Below are 21,870 nucleotides of genomic sequence, written 5' to 3' on the forward strand. Positions count from 1 at the left end.
AGAAACTCTATGTACGTAGAGTAAGTTACGGAAAGTTAGCCCAATGCAATTTAGTGACAAATTTAACTTTTAGTAAAATTATATTTTTATAAATTGAAAACTCTGATGAAAGTCTAAGACACGAGTTGACTTGTTATCACAGTTTACAAAAGTTTAAAAGGCTACCGGAGATAAGCTTGAACTCCGCCTTATGCTGTAAACTAGGTTAAATTTCCATTTCAGAGAAAGTAGCTTTAGGAATTAGTTTAGTGAAATCTCCTCCGATATGTATTTAACTCGTTTTCTCGACGTGATTGTATTCTGAACGAAGTTATACTGAGATGAGAAAATACTTAAGTCTGCTGCAACTTGTCAGTAACTGAACTGAGGAGGGTAACAAAAGCCTGCTGTACGAGGCGAAGGTCTTTAAGCAGGTTAGTACTTCGCTTATAAGAACATCAAAACTTTTATGAAAAGTAAGATCAGGTAAGTCTATATTACTCTGTTAGTGTAGCAGAATGAAAAAGTAATATTGTTTCTGGGAATATTGTGCGTAAGATTATAAAAATACCCAATAAGTCAAGATGAAGTGAAGGTTATTTCTGAAATATATCATTAGTTTCGATAAATTTTTTTGTCAATGTTGTGAGGTATAAGGATAATCACAAACAAGTGGAAGTTTGAATGAAATAATTGCAAAATACCGATTGAATTATTTAAAAAACCAACAGTTTAATTTGAAAATATAAAATCATAATCTTAAGGCAAAGGTAAATAAAGCCTTTTTACCAGGTGAAGTTAGGGCTAAGAAGCCCTTTCTTAAAACCTGAAGATCAGACCAAAGTGACTTCCGAACCACCACCAATGGCCGGGTAGGCGGACTGCTTGCTCGGACAGCGGTCACCCACCCAAGCAGCAGCCACGCTCCACGTTGCTGCACTGGGGTATCTTGCTATAACTGCCGCAATTGCCATAATCTTTATAACGATCTAAAGAAACTCTATTGTATTTAATAGTATAGATGCCAAAACTAGCTAATTTCCATAATTTAGCACAAATCCTAGGTTTTCATGAAATCCCAAGAGGACTTTCCCTAAGAAAGATACCAATCATCAGCCATGATATGTTTGAAATTGTATGAATATAACGATTAAAGAGAAAATAAATTAAGAGCCTACAAAATAAAATTGGCTCTCCAACTATAATTTACGTATATATTTGTGTATAACTGTTATTATTTAAACGTAGATATGAAATGAGACATTTTTAAATGACGGATATATAAGAGTTGGGATGAAAAACTTGATTAAAAGCTACTAATCAAGGAGTTTCGAAAAGGTGTTAAGAGTAAATCTACAGAGGGAGGGGGGTGGGTCTTCATTTTTCATTTCTGTTTCGTGCAGCAACTGATATTGTTTTCCGCGGAGTTGGCGTCAGAGTCTTGAGTTATTGTATCCAGTCTAAATTAAAAATTCACTTCTTCCAATGGCGGATCCATAAATTCTTGCGACTGGAAACTCGACATTTTCTCCGTAGAACGTCTGGCGCCTGATTTCTTAAATATTACTTGTATTCGACAAATTACTCGTATATTCGTTATTTATCTGAATCTTACTCTGGAACTTACTCATAAACTACTCATGCTAGACCGTATGTTATTTTTAACGAAATAAAACTATTATTATATTTGCTTTACTCTGAACAGTAGTCGAATTCCAGTGTGGGTCCAAATTCCGAAATAATATTTGTGAAAAATAATGGATTACAAGTTACGAAAAGTTATCGACGCAGTCAAGTACACAAGGAAACTATTTAAAACGATCAATGACCAATTTATTAGAGAGCTGTAGGTAAATTAAATCAGGTATTAAATAAAGCGGAAACCCTTCATTAGACAATAATTGAAAGGTGCTGGCGGCAGTGAAACGTATTTAAAGGGAATCACTCTAACGAAGTGAACGATTTAAAGATCCAGCCGAGTGTTTAATTAAAGCAATTGCCAAAGGCTGTGCATAATTGCTCCACCTGGCGATTATCGCGGAGAGAACGAGGAAGAAAACAATTTCGTTTCAGCTGCTACTATCGCCTTAGACGCTTATAAACACACTTTACCGTGTTCTGTACAAAGTAATAACCCATATTTATACTCATAGGCGGTAGTCTCACAAATATCTGAGAGGACAGCATTTTCACTACAGATGTACAAGCGATTCTCTTAATTGTTTCTTTGAAATTCCAGGTATATTACTAAAAGCAATAAGGTATAGTGTTTCAAAATCCTGCAGTTTAGTGAACACATTTTGTACCCAATAGTCAGCATAAATGATTGTGTACTAATATCCAAACGGTACATTGTTAACCCTAAATGGCGCTACAATACACTCTAGATCACGTCACGACAATGATGACGTTGTATTTGATCCTACATTAGTATTATCATAGTCTGTGTCCATTTATATTAGAGCGCGCTTAAAAATTACTCATAATTACAATCCTTTACATATTATTATTTTTGTAGCGGAGTATTTGTCTTGTAAAGAATTTACAATTGTATTTTTTGTAATTGTTTTGAAAAAGAAAATACAAGACATACTAAACTGTTACTGACTTCTACTACACCTTCGAGACACTCTGGCCGTACACTACTACACCTGGTCTAACAAGGCCTTATGGTGCGTAATATGGACGAAAGACGGTACTGAAAAAGTTGTGGTGTATTGACCAGTTGAAGGTGATGTGATCATACGAAGGCTTTTGTTGCGTTAACTTTTATAGTCCTAGGTTTTAAGACATCTTTCCTAAAGACAATACATACATTTTTTATATTATATTATAAATTCTTCCTGTCTTAAAGAAAATGTATTAAACGGCTGTCACAAAAAAGAGTGAAATAAAACGTATATTGCAAACCGTTTTCAGAACTCCATGTAGTTTTCTTAAGCTCTGTGAGTGGTGCCTTCCATATTTCCCATTACTACTTTAGCGGTCAGTGATATCTCCTTAGTACTCATGTTTATAAAATTAAAACTATTACTCAACATTGAATAAAGGTAGATCATTGCAATAAAAGACGACCATCGTCGACCTACCGTAAGAAGGCAATGAGCAAAATATATGTCCAAACATTAATAATTATTTGCCCCACCCACTAGGGCCCAACAAGCAATTACAGGGGGATTGTTTATCTCAGAAGGTAATCTTGGAATGAAAAATTAACTGGACAAATCACCCTCCTTGTGGTCTGCCGGCTTAAGTGCCTTAGGCCTCGGAATTCTGTTGCCAGTGATCCATCTTGTTGGCGAGCTTTCCTTTTAACTTCAATATAAATTTTACATGTGTATAAGGTTATGTCCTAGCACTACTTATTAACAGTATTGATTTAATAATATTTTGAATGTTAAAATTTTCTAACCTTCTACATTTTACTGTCTTCAATAATTCTGTGTATATTCCACACTGGTCTTTAGAAAATATGATGCCGGCAAAAATACTAATCCGAAATGGTCTAACCTTTAATGTCCAGCAGCCGAGAGAAGATTTGCACTGCATAAGCACTAAAAAAAATCGATCGTCAGCCCTGCTAGTTTTTACGAAGAAGAAATTCGAAGGGTATCTAAAGGGTTAGAAATAAGGAACAAAAATGTTACTCAAATTATATTTATTTATAGCTAAAAAACAACCGAGACACATAAATAACAGGTGCATCAACGTGAACAACGAGGAAAGAGGCTGAAACTCGCCACTTAAAAAGTTTGCACATGGTTAACTGACGTTAATTTAATTAAACGTCTGATGGTTGGTTTTAATTGTGTCAAGCTAAGAAAAATATTATCTGAGAAAAAAAATCTTTTCAAATTTTTAACCCTTTTGATACTCTCCCGTCTCGACCTCCACCGAGAATAGCGCTGCAGACGATCAAATACATTCTTACGGGTATTTTATCTATTGATTAAATAAAAACAAGGTGTGTGCTGTTTGTGCTTACAATTTAAATTAGCTCTCGACTTCAAATTTATCTTTACACGCATGAATGGTGTATAGAAAAATAAGTCATATCCAATAAAATGATATTGGGTGACCAAAGAATTAATTATTTTATACAATAGCTAATCATTTGAACAATGAGTAACTTTTACAATGATGCCTTTTGCAACTGATGGCTGATTCTATACTATAGTTTTCCTGTGAATACTACAACTATGACTGCGTTATGTAAGTTTTGTTGTACAAGCCTGGATGCATTTGTGATTGGCTGTATTACATTGACTAATCAATTGAATTAGAAAGAGTGTAGATGAATAAAAAAATGACCTACATAAAGAAATGATGGTTTATACATCGTGTAGTTGTCCCGTAGAAGATATAATTATTGCGGTGAGTGTAACGTACGGCTGTGAATGCTTTTGTAGTTGCCTGTCGTGTATATTGAGTAATACATTTAAATTAAAACCAATGGAGAGTAATGAAATGTATAATGACAATCTCATAGTACTGATGGCTTATACATAATGTAGTTGTTTCGTTGAAATTATAATTATCCATACATAACAGGAGTTTAAGAAGGATGTTGATAGTGAAATACTTGAAACAAACTCTTCTAAGTGAAACAATTAAAAGTTACTGAGTTGAATACATTGAAAACAGCAATATATACTACTCTTATTTCAGCATTATTTGACTTACTATGTAATTTTATTTTAGTATTTGAAAATACGCAACAAAAATAAGGAGAAGAAATAAGAACAAACAAGAGATACAAATCTCTAGGGCATTGCATTGTAATATAAATTAAGGATAATTAACAAAGTAAGATGACAGTAATTCTCGAGCCGTGCACGAACAAAAATAAAACCCTAAAAGAGGCAATCATCTTGAAAGAAAGTTGGAACAAACATTTAATAAGGAGAGGATTGAGCCAAGTACAGTCACCGAGCCCCCGGCTGTTGGTAGTCATAAAGTTGAATACTCCTTTACCATCATTACACTGTCTTCATCTTAAGGTCACAGGCAATGAAAAGGAGGCTTATCCGGGTTTGTCTTTTCTACGTAGATTGGAGGAAAATAACATAATGACAGTTACCGATTTTTGTTATTTGAATAAAAGCCATAAATTATCTATTACGAAATAGAATACAAGCTTTACGTTAGTGTTATATGTAAATAAATAGCTTTATCGTTTAAAAGAATTAAGAAATAATTTTAAATAAATAGTGCAAGTACTGATGATCCATTTTATAATTACCTTTGATAGTTTAATTTCTCATAAATAATGCTGCAACAAACAATTTTGAAATAATCTTTTGGCAATTTGGTTCTTTCAAAAAAGGACATAATTACAGAAAATTCTTAATCTATGATTTATATCGTATTATTATTGACTATATTATCAGCTTTATATTTGTATTATAAAGAGTGATGGGCATAGTTTTAGGATACTTTTAACCAAGAATGTTTAGAAAACTATTTTAAACGTGTAAATAAATGGTTGGCCTCGCAAATTTAATCATTTTAAACAAGACGAAACAGATTAATATTCAGGAAGATGGATATTAATTTGTGTTTAAATTTATTAACTGTACTGGACCCCTCATGGTTATCACATTAAAATAGCGGCAGTGATAGTTATATGTTCAAGATGTGAAAAGTTATAGAAGGGGGTTTTAGTGTATGTAGTTAAATTTACTTTCCAAGACTCGAGAAGCCGATACATCTGTGACTTTAAAAACAGCATCTGTTTAAGACTTGACATTTTTTTAATATGGTAAATTATTAAATCAAAGAATGACTGAGAAAAAAAAACTCTGAACTTATTTAAGAGATATGTGTTTGTTATATTTAAAGGTCACCTACTAGACCTAACTACTTAGGGAGTGTTTATTATTTCGTACCAGTAATAATCGTACTTAAAAAAAATATACTTTAGTTCATCTACAATTTTATTTTTTTTAGTTTTCAGGAAATTAAGCTTTAGCCCGAAATAGCTTTTTGCATTACTTTAGGCAAGCTTTAGATTATTTTTGTGCATACAAAACTTAATGCCCTAATCGGGATTCAACCCCGGGTCCCAGTAGTAATACTGTACACAAAACAGTAACATTTAAAGTAACTAATAACTTTCAAACATGTGATTAATATATGTCAATCCGCTAAATGGTTCACTCCGTTATTCCATATATCTATCAGCTGCAGGAGTCTGACGTCACCCCTAGCTGGGCTTATCAAAGTCCCTGGAGAGTTATGGGGGAGAGATTCATTTTTTATGTCTGAATATGGAGTCGCGGTGCGGAGACTGGCTTTTCAGTATGGTCTCTCTTGGACATAGTTTTGATTTAGTTTAGATCCATGACTCCTTTGAGCAAGTAACTGCAATTTATATAAAACTCAACAGTAAATGAGAAATTAACTTAGGATTTCTAATTGACAATTACGTATTATAGCGTTCAGTTATACTGAATAATAAAACATGATTATGTAGAGTATTTTGATTCTGACGTGAATTTTTAATTAACGATCATGATAACTTTGTTTGTGTTAAAGACATCAATACCTTTATTACTGCTTGAATGATATGTAGTGTTGAATTGTACGTCTATCGCAGTCGATCACCTATATAATTGCAATAGAAATAAAAATAATAAAAATATATTATTTTGTTGATATAAAAGTTTTAACGATGGAAATGAAGAATGATTTGATTATAATCATAGTTTATACAGTGTTAATTCGTACATCTACAGTATTCTACAGTTTATATATTAATGTAACAATTAAAATAAGGAGAATGCTGTTACAATGTTTTACGAGGAAATCGATGATTTTAGTTACTTTACAACTAACCATTTACAAGGCATACGTCTATTTAAATACACCACCCAGACTAAAGCGTTAAGGTTTTAAATAAAGCGTAGTAAACGTTTATTCCTTAGTGTTTATTGTATGTAAAATTTTGCATCTCCATCGTCTTAAGGGGATGCCTAACTTTGGACTTAAGGGAATGTTAGCCTTAAGTGTTAATTAAGAGTTTACGTGCAAACTAGCCATGTTTTCCAACGTTGTGTAAACAAGAAACCTAATTGAGGAACAGGGGGCGTTTAATATTATTCGCTAGGGCCAGTGGCCGCTTACGTTATAAAATATTGCAAACATAAAGCTTTGCTAATATTTTATTATTCATTTCAAGACGAAACTGCAATATTTTGAAAATATTAGTCTGCGCCATATCTAGAAATATCACGTACAAAAACAGTAAAATTAGGATATAGAGAAAAAAATGTAGATTCGTAAATAATTAAAATAAACTTAATGTAATAAATATAACAAAAGCTGATTCATACTTATATAGGTCACTAATGGCTGTACATGAGCATTAATGTAATACTTACAAATACTACAAAACATATGGAGACGTTCATAATTGATCTCGTATTTTAAGTAAATACAATGTTTATATTCAACTAGGTTGAATGCAAGTTGCGTACAGAATGTTATTCTGATTGCAGGCAACGAGACACATAATGCAGAGGAGGGAGGGAAAATGTGTGCGGTATTAAACAATTCGCAAACAGTTCATTACAATAGGGAAGGCGCAGCGCAGCGCCGCAGGCAGCCAACACACCGGATTTCCGCAAATTGCTTTAACAATATAAAGTGAGCGATAAGCCCACAGAACATTTCATTACAGCGATTAGAGAGAAGTGCAACGGACAAAACTCTTCGGTTTATCTCTGAATTGAGTACTAAATTACTACGTGTGAGTTGAATCGTATTGTGCTGTTCACCGTGATCACCACTGGTGATCATGATACATTAATTTGGTGTCATTTTTTCATGTATTGAACAAAATAAGCGTAACTAACTACTCTCAGAAATTGTCCACACACAATACAATGATTATATTTTTAATACACGAAATACTCCAGTTTAGATCACGTAAACAATCCCTAAAATAAATATCTTCATTTACACTTGTTAAAACACAAAAAACGAATATGGACTTTCGATGGCATTGCACATTTTACCTCCAATCAAAAACTGATGTTTTACGTGGAAGTAAAACATCTTTAACCATATATCCTCATCCTGTAAAATCTCACCTTAAAAAGAATAACGCTGACAAAACTAGATTTCTCTTATGAAAACTACCGTTCAATCGGATTTAGAATTTCATCTTTTTATAAACGGTAATATAAAGTCAGAAATGGGTCATCTTGATTTCATTGGTTTTGTCTCATCGATACTTTTAGTGTTTGATTTGTTTAATGTGCTCCTCCCGTTCTCCAATTTGAAAGAGAAGAGAGTAATTTTTGAACCTATTATAATACATCCTTAAAGGAAATTAGAACATTCTCAGCCAATGAAAACTTACGGTAGAGGAGTCTTCCAAAACACGTGTCAAAAGATCAGTCGAGTAAGTTTTGTATTACGGACTTTTATTCCATTTATGAACATAGTGGTTCAATGACTCTTTACCAAAGCTTATCAAATTTAATGGCATGAAAACCAAATTCTCGAATGGTACCTCTTATGAGGAACAAGCTTCTTGACGCTTGAACTCTTTACATTAGTAGAGTTATGCTTTATTTGAGAAATTATCTCGAGATTTCAACAGTGGGAAACCATCATCGTTATTCGAATAGGGAATGATTTATTGCTTAGCATTTTTTAGTATCAAAGATCGAGTGTCTTTCGTGGATATCGTTGTATAAAATGCTTCCTCTCAAATTTTAAAATGTGTTTAGCTGGATTCAGCCCTTCAAAAGCTAAAGGAGACATTTTTCGTTCAAAAATGTTATAATGTCGATTAACTCTCACTAATACTTAACTCTACTATTATACACTTAGTATCACTTGTAGTACAGTAAATTATTCCTGAAGAAATATATTTTTACAGAGTAATACTAGACCTGAAGATTGCAATGTACTCGTTTACCTTATGTGATAAAGAAACTGAATTGATTTAAATAGCTATATGTTTCATAAAGTCTATGAATGAATGTTCTACAATGTTCGTTACAAGAAAGTAAAATTCACAGAATACGTTTCCTGAGATAGAATTTGTGCGTCGCAGTATTTGATGAGAAGCTATTTATTCAATCAAGATGCCAGTTACAGCTGTTTTTCCCAGAGGGTACGCAACAGGTTATTTATCCACCGTTAAAAAGTGACAAGACAGTTGCTACGCAATCAATAGAAATAAGAGCAGCTGCTTGGAATTTATCCAAATAACTAGACAGTTACGTTACTTAACGAAACAACTGAAAAGTAAATTTAAACTGTATTTAAGTTAATCATTATTTATTCAAACAAGAACATTTCTTAAGCTAAAAATAATATTTGTGGTTATTATTTATGTACTTCTTACTGTTTTAAATTTGATTATCTCAGTCCCCAATAATCCAATTCAATTTAATATTTAAACAATTTTATGTATATTTAACAGATTGAAACGAAAAAACGACAATCTGCAACATTCTATCTAAAAAAATGTACGTAAACTCCATTAAAAAAATGTAATTAATTTTAACTAGTCTAATAAAGTTGTCCAAATTTAAAAAAAAAACGTTTGATAACAAATTTATTTACATGCATTTTATCGATACCCAAAGCATCCGTTTGTCTAAGGTCAACAAACATACGAGTATAATAAATGTACAACAAAATAGAATATAAAATAATAGAAACCAAAATTAATAAGCACATAAACAGCGTACAAGAGTAAATAATCGAATCCGAAGGGAATACGAGGGGAAAGCGGAATACTCGTCTGTGTGTGTATTTATTTTTAAGTTTGTAGAGAGGGGTCCCTTGTAGTAAAAGTTGAATCTTTTAAAGGGAGATTTCGCCTTAATTTTTTGTCCTTGATGCTTCAAAAAACCATGGTTTAAATTCTGAATACACAAGGTAAGGACAAGCATTGATGCCTCGTTTCACCTCTTTCACCGAGTACGATAAGTTTTTGGCACAAGCCCAATGTGCCATGCAAGTTATCCCAGGGTGGCAGTTCACTGTGCAGTATTTTGATGTCACGGTTTGAATCGATAACAGCGGAAATACGAGATAGAGTATCAGCTGACTCATTATCTTTCCCAAGGTGATAGACAATATCAAACTTGAACAGGACACTTCCAAACGCCATCGCACGATTTTATAATTTTTGATTGTGCTTACATGTCTTAGTCTAAACATGAATGACATTTCATAAATAAGCACTTTTCCTATTAAATAACGCCTGTAATGCCTCAAAGATTGTACCATAGCGTAAACTTCCTTTCCAATAGATGCATAGAGCTGCTTAGCTTTTTTTTAAAGATCTTGAAGAGAAGGCAGCAGGGCGACCTAACGGGCTAAGTGTGGTTCCAATACCAAAATAGAGGCGTAAGTAAAGGTACATAATCTACAATTGGACATGTTAAAAACTCTACGTGTGTCTATTTCTGAGATCTAATGTCTCAACAGCTTCCTCACTCAGAGGAGTTTTGCTTTTCAAGAGTGGTTCAATTTTTGTGAAAAGTTACGAATCCATCTCCTATTGTAAACAAATATTCTTGGAGCCCGTTGCAGTGGAGGTGAATCCGTACGTACTGGCAGTTCAAAGAGTGATTAGGTCTGGTCAGTTCTCTGGATCTGGTCTGATTTTTCCATTTCATATAGAGTAGCCCAGAAGGTTTATATTTTTCAACGAGAATCGTGCTTTGTCTTAATTCAGTGTCAAGTTCTACAGCCACAACAATGTTTTAGACATTGGTTGTAGCCACCGTTTCCGAGCTCATTGAGGCGTTGTTTTTGATTTGTTTTACACAATTTGAACACACAGATTCTTTAGTAGTAATTGAAATTCTTGGGTGACAGAATTTTCCACAGAAAAAAGGTCTTCAAAGGCGAAGCTACAGCTACACTATTAGTACTGAGTTGTGTTGAAGCAGCTTCAGTGTGATGATGGTTGAGATATGAAGCAGACTGCTGTTGTGCTAGCTCAAGCCTGATTGAATGCTTCATTAAGTGAGAGTTGCATTCTGTAACAGTCTGACTTATCTGGTTGTTAACCGAACCACTAATGAAAGCATGAAATATGTACTCATGTTTTATTCTGTAGAAACAGCTTCAAAATTGTAGTCTTTACTCATTTGCTTCGAGATTTGTAGACAAACAGTGGTGGCTTCAAACGTAGATAATGCATGTTTGTAAGTAGTGCACTCAACAATGTAGGAGTAGAAATTTGAAGCCGTTTGGTTAGAAGTTGTCGTCTTGATGTCTGCGACGTGACAGGAAGTTTTTTAATGTTTCCTTCCAATACTGCTGATCTGAATGTGGTGCTGATAGTTCTACGCCAAATCTGCCCAGTTTAAAATACGAAAGTAGATTAAAACAGAGTAATCAAGAATATTTTTATGCATCAATAAACTGTCATTTGTAACCAGCTGAATGCGCGTGGATCAGCTGATATCCGTTTAAAGATGTTTAAATAGATGAATAATATTTAAGAGTGGGCAGGAAAGTGTGCCAGATGTAACTCATTAACGACAGGGTCAAGTTTCACAAACGACAACACTCGTGCGGTTTGTGACCTTGTCAAAGATACCCGATGGCTCACTACAAAGGTGGGTGTCAGCCATAGGAGTGACCATGGAAATATTCAAAGAGTCTACACAAACAAAGTCGTGGTGTAGGCATTAAATGATCCAAGGCAACACCAAACCTCACACAAGCCTTGACGAGGGATGACCTGAAGAGCTCGCATTGGGAAACCGTTGAACGCACTTCCTATAACAACGATTTGTCCTCATCTTCATTTGAACCCTTAAAATACACAATGATATTTAGAGATGATTTGTAGCGTTGTTTAACTCATGTTCAATTAGCCGACATCTCAAATGTGTGCAGAGAACTATATTATAATAAGCTGACGATGTTTGTATGTTCGTCGTTATATATTAATATATAAATGCTGATTCATATTTGTTTGATTATTAGACATTTTATTAGATTATGCATCTAGCAAATTTAACTACTGGTAGAAGGCCTGAACAGAAGTTCAGTCTGGATGGTGCTGACAAAAACTTTCTCCACTTGCATCTTTGCACGCCCAAAAACGATGCAGCATGTTTGTAAACAAGAGGTGTTTTATCGACACCTAAACCATCCGCTTGTTTAGGTCTCGACTGTTATATCGATTACATTGCGGTGATGTGTGACTTCCCGAGAATCCCACTAATCTAGTCTGTGATTTACACTCAAGCCAGCTGCTACCGTTACTGACGGAATTGTTGATCTTGTATTTATTTTATACATTTGATTTTCACTTCCAATGGTTTGATTTTAAACATTTTTCATAAACAATTTTGAGGCTTTCGTTACTTTTATTTTTATTATTACGATTTTGTATAAGTTGGTTTTATATTTTTATGTACTTTTTGATTTTGAATTTTTTTAATTTTTCATTATTTTTTTGAAAGATTAAAATTATATTCACGCTTGGTTTTGATCAAACAGTCATAAATTTGTAACATTAAGATAAAAACATCACCAAGCACAAGCAGTATTAAGAATAAAAGTAATTTTAAATGACCAACAATATAAACGGATACAAACGGCAATAGTAGGAGAAAAAGGCATTGATGAATAGAACTGGCTACGGGTACATAACTGACCACTTATGCTTATAATTTACCAAACTTTGGGTGTGGGTGGGTGATCTGACTCCGCAAAGTTCCTGCATTGGTGAAGTATCTTGGTGATCTCCCTAAATATGCCAAACGGGGCACCCAACATTAAATAAATGGTGCTATAAGAGGAATAAATCCCTCGCCAATTAAACATGCTTGAAAAAATATAGTGGTATGGGCCTTGACATTCTTCCTTTTAGAAAACTGAGCCTAATTTTCTGATTATTTCTACATCTATCCTTTTTCACACCATTAAACACGAGAACTTCCCTTTTCGGTAGGGCGTGAATGACAACCGTCCTTTATTACAGTGTCAGCTTTTTTTCTGGTTTTAGTTTTGACCTGTGTACACAGTGGACAGGTAATATTGTTGAAGGCCTACAGGGAAATAGTTGTTTTACTATGAATGTTAAGACTGATATAAAACTCACCATATACGACTGAGGTGATGGGAGGGAAACTTGTTTGTAGCTGCGTGTAGGTGGGAGACCTGACTACCGCTGACTCGATGTATTTGTGCGGAAAATTTAACATTTTAAGTGACTTAAATGAACTTAAAGAAACTGTGCGGTTTGTGTACGGTCGAGAGTTTCCCCAAAAGTGGGGAAACCCCTTTAATCTATAATAAACAAAGGAGCAGCCTGCACGGAAAACAACTAACCCACAACAGGGATGATAATAAATAAGGCCCACGATATACGGAAAGACACAAACAAGAGGAAAGCAATTACAAGATCGCGCAGACTCGCCTCGGCTGAGGTGGCATTAAAAATTAACCGGGTAACCAAACCGTGCTGATAAGCCAGCCCTTGAGCCGCGCATTGCCATCCATTAAGCGGTAATAAATCCCCAGGGATGGGGTTAGCTGGGGTTGTTACGCGAAGGGGTTCTATGGCTGCACCCGTTAGGTGGTTAGTGGATTTGTAGTAACGATGGAACTTGTTTAATTAATTACTAATCAGTTAGTTTTTTGTTAATAAGAATTTACAATAAATATTATTAAACAAAATGCACGAATAAAACATCCATTTATCTACATAAATTTAGAAAGAGTTTCAAACTTGAATGAAATGAAACGTAGAAGAATTAATTAATACGATTGTATTCCTAGTCCCAACCATAAAGCTGATTTTTAAATTTAGTGTCACTTATAATGCGAAAAACAGCCTAATACATTTTTGTAGGGTTTAACTGATACTTAAATCTATTTAAAAACAATTTTTAAGGAGAAGTGAACACTGTAAGGTTTTGTTACTGTGCTGGTACCACTTAAATCACGGTAAAAATGTACACAAAACATTACAAGCTGGCTTCAGTTGTACTATTTAAATTTATTAAAAATTAATAATATATTAGTGCAAAAACAGTAGTAGAATACTAATGAATAACCACTGCATATTTAAACAATGGCAACTTTATTTCGTAATTGTAATAAGCGGTTGCTCTGCATCTAAATTATTAGAGCTAATTTTGATGTCACACGAATATAGTATTGACACAACTAATGAATAATAATCTACCGTAATGATCACGTAGGTGGATTAAATTTGTGCTTACTACATATTAACTGTAATTAAAGGCAAAATATGTTGTTATGTTTTGTATACAAGTAAGTAATCACTGGTAATAAGAACCAAAAACTTACGAACTCAGAGTTTACCGATATCCACGTAAGGATTCTTATCCTCCAGAGGGTTCACTTCGGGCTGGTTTATACCTTCCAGTTGACCCCTCACTGGGTACAACCGATTTGTCACCATAACCTGGCCAACCTGGGACTTCACTAAACGCAAATGTTGAGATTCTGGGGCGCAAGAGTAATTCGATATGTCTAGTCTACTGCGGGAGATGACTATTGGAGTAGGTAGGGTTCGTTCCCTAAGAATTAAAGGTTCTTGCCAGTCTAGACATAATGGTGTGCCACCCTTTGCCTGCTTCGACTGGAGAGGCTGGTTCAGAGCTGGCTTCCTCTTCTTCCGAGGGGACATGACTTGAGAGTAGTGCCCTAAATGTTTCCTCGTCAATCTCGACTGGAGACGGCCCCTACCCCAATCCTTACCCATCCAGAATATTACTCCGGAACCAGTGCAAAGTCATCATAGGACTAGGTGCAATTTTCTAAAATGTTCCTCCTAAGAGAAGAAAAAAGATTCTTATGTTCGTGGAGGTGGCGCCAATGACGAATTAAAACCATGTAGTGTATTCTGAATGATTAAACAAAGTAATATAATTCAATTTAATGAAAAATACTGTGAATGTGTGCATGTTCTAAAATACTCTGATTTAACTTCGTATCACCTTCGAGCACGCTATACGTTCACTAGATAAAAGAACAAGAACAGAGTAATCTGGCACTAAAATGACTCAGAGTCATTCACTCCGTGCTACAATTTGAGGAGACGAGCATGCGCCGTTGTGTCCATCTGTGACCATTGCAAATACACCAGAGTCAAAGTGCAATTTTTGAGGCCCGAGATAACCTTCAAAAGAGCACTATGTGTGTAAAATTAACTACTTAGTAGTTTTTTATAAACAATACATTTTTATTTTAAAATCTACTCATTAAGAAAATAATTTAGGATATACTTCAATATAAACGTTTATTTTTAATGATCTTTTGCATAAATAACTGTGTTTAAAATTCTGCAAGTTTTTATACTTGAACAGCCGCATTTAGCTCACCTTTAGCTAGTAGAATCTTGGGTCTTATGATCGGGTCGCGCGGTATTCCTACACTAAAGATTCTTGTATGATGGTCCACATAACCTTGTCCCATCTTATCTATACTGACATCTAAAAATGTATACAAATGTTGCAATCAATGATGTGCAGAGGAATTTCCTTAGGTGAATGTATTGGACGTTGCTGAGCTAGTTGGAATGTAGGTGCATTAGAAGCTCTGACTTTTTCGTACAGGGATAAACTTGCTATATAGTTGTGTATTTAACTTGTGTATTTAACTTGCTATTTAACTTGTAAAATAGCTCTCTACTGCAAAGGTTTATCACGATGCAATATACTTTTGAGATTCTAAATATAAGTTTAGTATCAGAAACACATTCGATTATCCTTATTTGAAGTAGACAACCACACACAAATTGTTCGCAAAAAGACAATTCCTCATAGATGCATACATTTAATGAAGGTTGCCACTATGAACTTATTCATATTGATTAATTTAAAAATTAATATAACCTGCCGAACAGTTGATTACCTAACGTCACCTGCTACAGATAAATGAACCACATTGATTTGGGTCTATTATTATAGTTCAGTTGTTTCCGATTTGATTTTGTTGAAACAAGCATTGTTTTTTTACAGTGTACTTTTATTTTTTTGAAACATATTTGTGGGAGACATATGAAACATGACAAATTAGGTTACACATACAGTTTTCATGCATTTATGTAAATAGAAATACTATTTGTCAATCATTCATAATCTGGTGTTAAAATCTTTTACGCCATCTTTTATAAAACGAAATTTCAATTTATTGTTTCTTATACATCTACGGAAAAACTATGGGTTTGTAAATGTTTGAGCTTTATAGGATTTTTAGTTGATGAATTTATTAGCGTTTTCCTTTAAAATATAAAAAAGGTATATCGAATCGTTACACGACAGAAAGTTGATACTACACACCTACATATTATATCCTATCAGTATTCTTACATATATTAAGTTTTAAGCTAATATTTTGAAAGGTCAATAAGATATTTTAGATTGTGTACAAAATGTATACAGGCCGGTCAATGAAAAACTGTGGATTGTAGGACATTTTATGTTCACAGCAAAGTTGTTCTTATTTGCATGAGCGGTTCCATAAAACGTATTGGCCGTTGATGGACATTATGTATACTGGTATTACACATATATACTTTGAATAATGTATAATAGTTTAGAACAGTTTTAAAAAGTGCGAACATACTATGACGGTTGTGTGGCGTTCTTGATTTCTTACTTCATGTAACAAACATATGATTTGAGAAGCATGTTACTACCTCTACTCTCTCACATACTCATATTTTATGTACATACTGAATAAGTTTAATCTTTATCTTCCATTGATATTTTTTGGGCCTATATGAACTTACATTATGGTATCAAGTACCTATTTTTAAATTTGTATACTTTACTGTCATAAGAAATTGTTTATGTAATAAAATTGAGTTTTTCTACTGTTACTTCCCTAATATGAAGCGTAAGAAAACTGGGAGCCTTGTTTAAAAAATTAATTCACTATCCAGAGACAGTGATTTCTTGCAAGCCTCCCGTCCGTATGTAAATCATGCAGGTGTTTCACTTATTCTCATCTTAACGATGATCTCAAGATACAAGCAGTAGGCGTAGTGGTCACTATGTTTCCGTGATTCCTTCATGTCCACCCACAACTCCCGACCAGACACCGCCCTCTGACGATCATATCTGCGCCGGGCTCAAGATAAACTGATTCTGAAGATTATCACTGCACTCAAGTGTTTTAACGTTAGCGATATACTAGTGTGTGTTTAGCGTTAGTATATTAGTGTAGAATTACCCGTACATCGCTTTACAATCTCTTGTTGCTTTTCCAGTTTCAGGTAAAGTTTTTAATAATAAAGGTTTGAAAGAGGTAGTGGTACTCCTTGATTTAAATCTAAAATGTTTTATTAAGAGAAATTTTTATGTAGGGAAGTTATGACAGTTACTAATATAAGGATGTTCCTGAAAGCATAAACTTATGAATTCTGTTGAATTCCTCAACTGTACCTAACAGATTACTTATATAGGACAATATCAAAATACACAACACATTAGCTTACCTGGGTAATAGTTGTAACATATTTTGAATTTTTTTGCGACTTTTTCTATAGGTGAGCTATAAACTGTACTATTTTAAAACTCGAAAATGCTCCTACTTTATAGTCTTAATGGATAATGAGAATTTAGTATAATATTTTGTTATGATCGTTAAAAGCTTCTGCTTGTACCATCTTTATGGTCTTTCTTGATTTATAGGTTAAAAATATATTACAGCCTTTTTGGTGATTGTCTGTGATGTGGCATCCATAAACTTTACTGAAGGCTACAGGCTCAAAGGCACTTTTTAATATTGTATTATGGGAGACCCATTTGCATAACTTTTGTGGTAATTATAATAACAACATGAAAAAATTCCCGAAATTAAATTATTGCAATACATTTGCAATGTTGAATGTTAAATATTTCCGCGACTTTGAAACCTCTGTAAAGTACTCGTAATTACGTATTGTGTGTTATTAGATCGTAAATAGTATTTATTATAGTTGTAGTAGTGTTGACGTGAGTCGACGGAGACAACACATTTGCTAGTAGCTCACCCTCTCTCCTTATCCCTCCCTTCCTCTCTCACTCTCTCTCGTTCTTTCTTTCTTTCTCTAACTCGCTCTCTATCTCACTTCCTCACTCTAGTTCTTTTCCATTACCACCCCCTCATTCTGTAATATTTCATTCTTTCTCAACTCGTGTTTTAAATTAGTAAAATCTCTTTCTTTTCCCCGTAAAACAGTTTCTATTGTTTTATATGGAAGAGGAATTCTTGGTTTATTATTTTCATAATTATGAGTACATCAGGTGTAAATTAATAGGCCACAATATGCACTCAAATCATGTTATTGAGATTTAGGAAAGTTAAGGTAAACAGGAACTTTAATACTTAGAGGACGACGTCGGGAAACGTCAACTGTTCTACAGTCTTACGCATTGATTCCTTGTAGCAAATAACCTTCGAACAACTCCAGTCTTCCCTTACGTTGGAGAACTGGATTGAAGACAATGTTTACTACCACTGAAGAGTATAGCAGATTTAGCAACAAACAAAGCTGCATGGTTAAAAAATCTTTGACATGAAAAATTATATCATTTAACAATGGAAATTACGTAATTAAAAATACACCAATATTGAAATAACTATGTTAGTTGAACAAATGGCTGAGTGATACAGCACTAAAATAATACTTCACAAAATATCTCGATTTGTTATGTTTAACAGCGTACTTTGCAACTGCTTTATACCAAATAGGATTAAGGGGGTAAAGGCGAGGAAACAGTAAATTTAATTTTCCAATATAACGAGTGCATTCCAATGTTGGACGGACGGTCTGCCGATTACATCAATAAAGGAACTTTCTTAAAGCTCTCACAAATAAGGTTCTGTCTGGTTTTATCTCACCCCGTACACGCATACCGATTACAATTGCTTTTTCAATTTAAGCATAGTTTTCTTTGTCCATTGATAATCACTTTCATTGACGGCTCCAAATAAAACAACAAGTAATACATAATTTACTGTATTTAAGTGGTGTAAAAGAGTAAACTCGGTGTTTACCACCTAGCAAACTTGTAGAAGGCTAAAGTAAATTGATATGGATAATACATAATAATGTTGGCAACACTTTAAATATGCTAATGATCTTCTCACATGTACACATCCTATAAATAGTCAACGGAAAACACATTGAAGTACATCTAGTTTGGATATGCTGTTCTAGTAGGATAGTATCTAATCTAAACAGATCTAATTTGATAGATTATATTTCTCTAGTCAATAGTAGGTCAGTCACAATCATTCCTTAAAGAAAGAGTATGAAAAATAACACACAGCTATTCTACATCCAGTACAATTTGTAACCAGAAATCGCTATTGACTATTAGGAAAAGAGAATAGTAATCAAAAACACAATATAAGGTACATAAAATGGGGTTAATTGTTATTTAAGAAGAAAACTAGAAGTCTATCACCATCACCCGGCAGGCAGGGGTCATAATACGGTAAAGGAGTTAGTGGTAAATGGTAACCAACTAGTCTAGGGCCGGGTTAGTGGTAGACTACCAGAAACGCTTACCATGTAACCCCGGTCCCCCTTGGCGCCTTTTAGGCCCTGAAACACAACAAGGGGTCACAGAGGGCCCAACAGGGGGTGAGTGTGCTGGTTGGAGGGGGAAATGCTTCGATCGTGATTCTAGTGATGTAGCCAGAAAAAATGCTATGCATTTATTGGATGCCAAAGTAAAAATAGAATCTAAAGATCTCAGAAAAACCTTTAAAGAACGTTTATTCATTCCTGCAAATTATGTACCCAGAAAGGCAAAACTTATATATATATATATATATATATATATATATACAGATTAAAAATCTGTACAAACAATCAAGTTAAAGTGATTTTAGTAGACCAATTTATGATAAACATTTTGCATAATTACAGTCAATTTTTAGATAATGACTGAAAGCAAAATGTCGGTACAAATAACGTAATAGACATTTCAAAGAAAAATCCATCAATTAAAAATATTTTTCATTGTATATTTTCTTTTATCGTAGTATTATTTGTGTTCTCACAACATAATAAAGTAAATAAATTAGCTAAGGATATTATAAAACTGACCAGACTTATTTAGCTAATAGGATTTCAAATGAAAGACTTACAACGTAAACTTACTAAATCATTAAATTTCAATGAATAGTAATTTTTTTTGTAATTTACCTGTATAAAGGTGAGTTAAAAGCCGTATAGACTCCCTTCTCTGGCTACGTCACTGTCAATGGAGACGTTGATATCGATGTTGTGAGTGATGAAGCGTTTGAATCGATGACGTAATGACTGACTATCCTTAGTCAAACACTTCCGAAATCGTTTGACACGAACAATGAGTAAGTGTATTACGTACATAAAGTATAGATTATGATGAAACTGAAATGTAAATGCCATTTAAGTATAAAAATAATAATTAAAGTCGTATTTCATCTGGGATTAAAACTGTTCACATAGGATTTATGTGGAAGCGTGTGTGCTCGTTTTAACGTAAACACAGTATAAACGTCCCGGGAGAATTTAATGAATCTCCACAACTTTTGGGCATAAGAATAAATGTGAACAAACACACTATGACGATTTCGTTATATAATTTGAAATTCCAAATATCCAGCTATTTAAGGTATATGGCACATTTTTTAAAATTATCTTCGGTATGTATACTTTTAGATACAAATACATAATTATGCATATTAAATAGTAACGAACGCTGTTTGTAATATTGGAAGTACCTATTACACAAATAAATAAAAAAGAGCCTGTTTCCAGTTTGGAATTTCAGCTGTGGTAATTGGACGTAATAGTTTTATTAATAAAATTAATAAAACGTGTAAAATCATAGTTTTTATTTCTCATCTAAAGATAAAATAAATGACTCGTAAACATACAACTTATTATTAGTAAATAACTTAGAACTAAAAGAAAATAAAACTAAATGAAAATAAAATAATAAATACCGGAAAACCATTCTTCCCGGGAGGACCCAATGGACCCTGAAAATAAAAGAAACAAATTATAAAGAAATAAACAAATATTATGGAGGTATTTAAAACAATATAATAAAAATAAAAACAGGAGATTTGTAAAAAGGCATTGCTGTATCACTTTATTGAGACATAAACTGGTGAAAAGTACTAAACATACAAAATTCTATAAGGATTAACAACAAGTTTTTATAAGGATTAATTACTTTAAAAATTTGTATTAGTCTTAAAGTTTTTTTAGTGGAATAACACATAATTCAGAGTAATGTAGTCTAGTTGTAGTTTCAATGTACTACTGCTGTTAAGTGACACTGATTAAACGATTATAAATAATTTTGAATAGTTTAATTGGGTTAAATAGCTTATTTATGACTAGGTTATGTTTTTTCTACAGGCTCTTAATCTCTGAAGTGGAACATCAACGAATGGGCTTAGAACAGTAATGTTCTTGAACATGCAATATTTATTTACTAAGCAGTCCACAACCAGATAAACTGATGAAAATTGAGGCGGGGTTGTCACATCGTTGCTCACCACAAGATTTTTCCTGATAACAAAAGGGGTCAGTAATTTTTATTACTCGTAAAACTGGCAATAGTGTTTGGTGCGAGGTCTAGAAGGAAATTAAAACGCAAAAGATCCCATCAGACCATTGTTGGATGCTCTTGTGTATTTCAGATGATTTTGCAATATTCTGCACTACTACTATTGTCTTGACCTGCAACGATATGTGTTTTAGTGTATAACTTCATACTATATACTTCATTCACGAATTTGAGAAAGAACTAGGTTGCAGATAGTATGAAGGTTAATTAGAGGTGAATGCAGTATCGTCTGTTAATCAAAGCTGTTTGTTGCTGATTAAAGCACAATGCGAGAAAGGCTATTGTAAGCTGTAATACAACAGTGGTA

At 33.6% G+C, this 21,870-nt stretch overlaps 1 protein-coding gene across 16 annotated transcripts in view; it reads right to left on the reverse strand.

Moving 5' to 3' along the window:
• The window catches only part of LOC124362306 (collagen alpha chain CG42342-like), a 535,020-nt gene that overhangs the window by 219,004 nt on the left and 294,146 nt on the right, over window positions 1-21,870 (reverse strand). For 13 of the 16 annotated variants that reach the window (XM_046816690.1, XM_046816694.1, XM_046816689.1 and 10 more), the window contains exons 3-4: window positions 20,932-20,967; window positions 19,505-19,540 (exon numbers count right to left, since the gene is read on the reverse strand). In XM_046816690.1, the coding sequence (XP_046672646.1) occupies window positions 19,505-19,540; window positions 20,932-20,967 (72 nt within the window). The remainder of the gene's footprint in view (window positions 1-19,504; window positions 19,541-20,931; window positions 20,968-21,870) is intronic. The other 3 variants (XM_046816693.1, XM_046816687.1, XM_046816688.1) reach the window with 2 other exon arrangements.

This window comes from Homalodisca vitripennis, chromosome 5, assembly GCF_021130785.1.
Source record: "Homalodisca vitripennis isolate AUS2020 chromosome 5, UT_GWSS_2.1, whole genome shotgun sequence".
Classification (NCBI taxonomy): Eukaryota; Metazoa; Arthropoda; class Insecta; order Hemiptera; family Cicadellidae; genus Homalodisca; species Homalodisca vitripennis.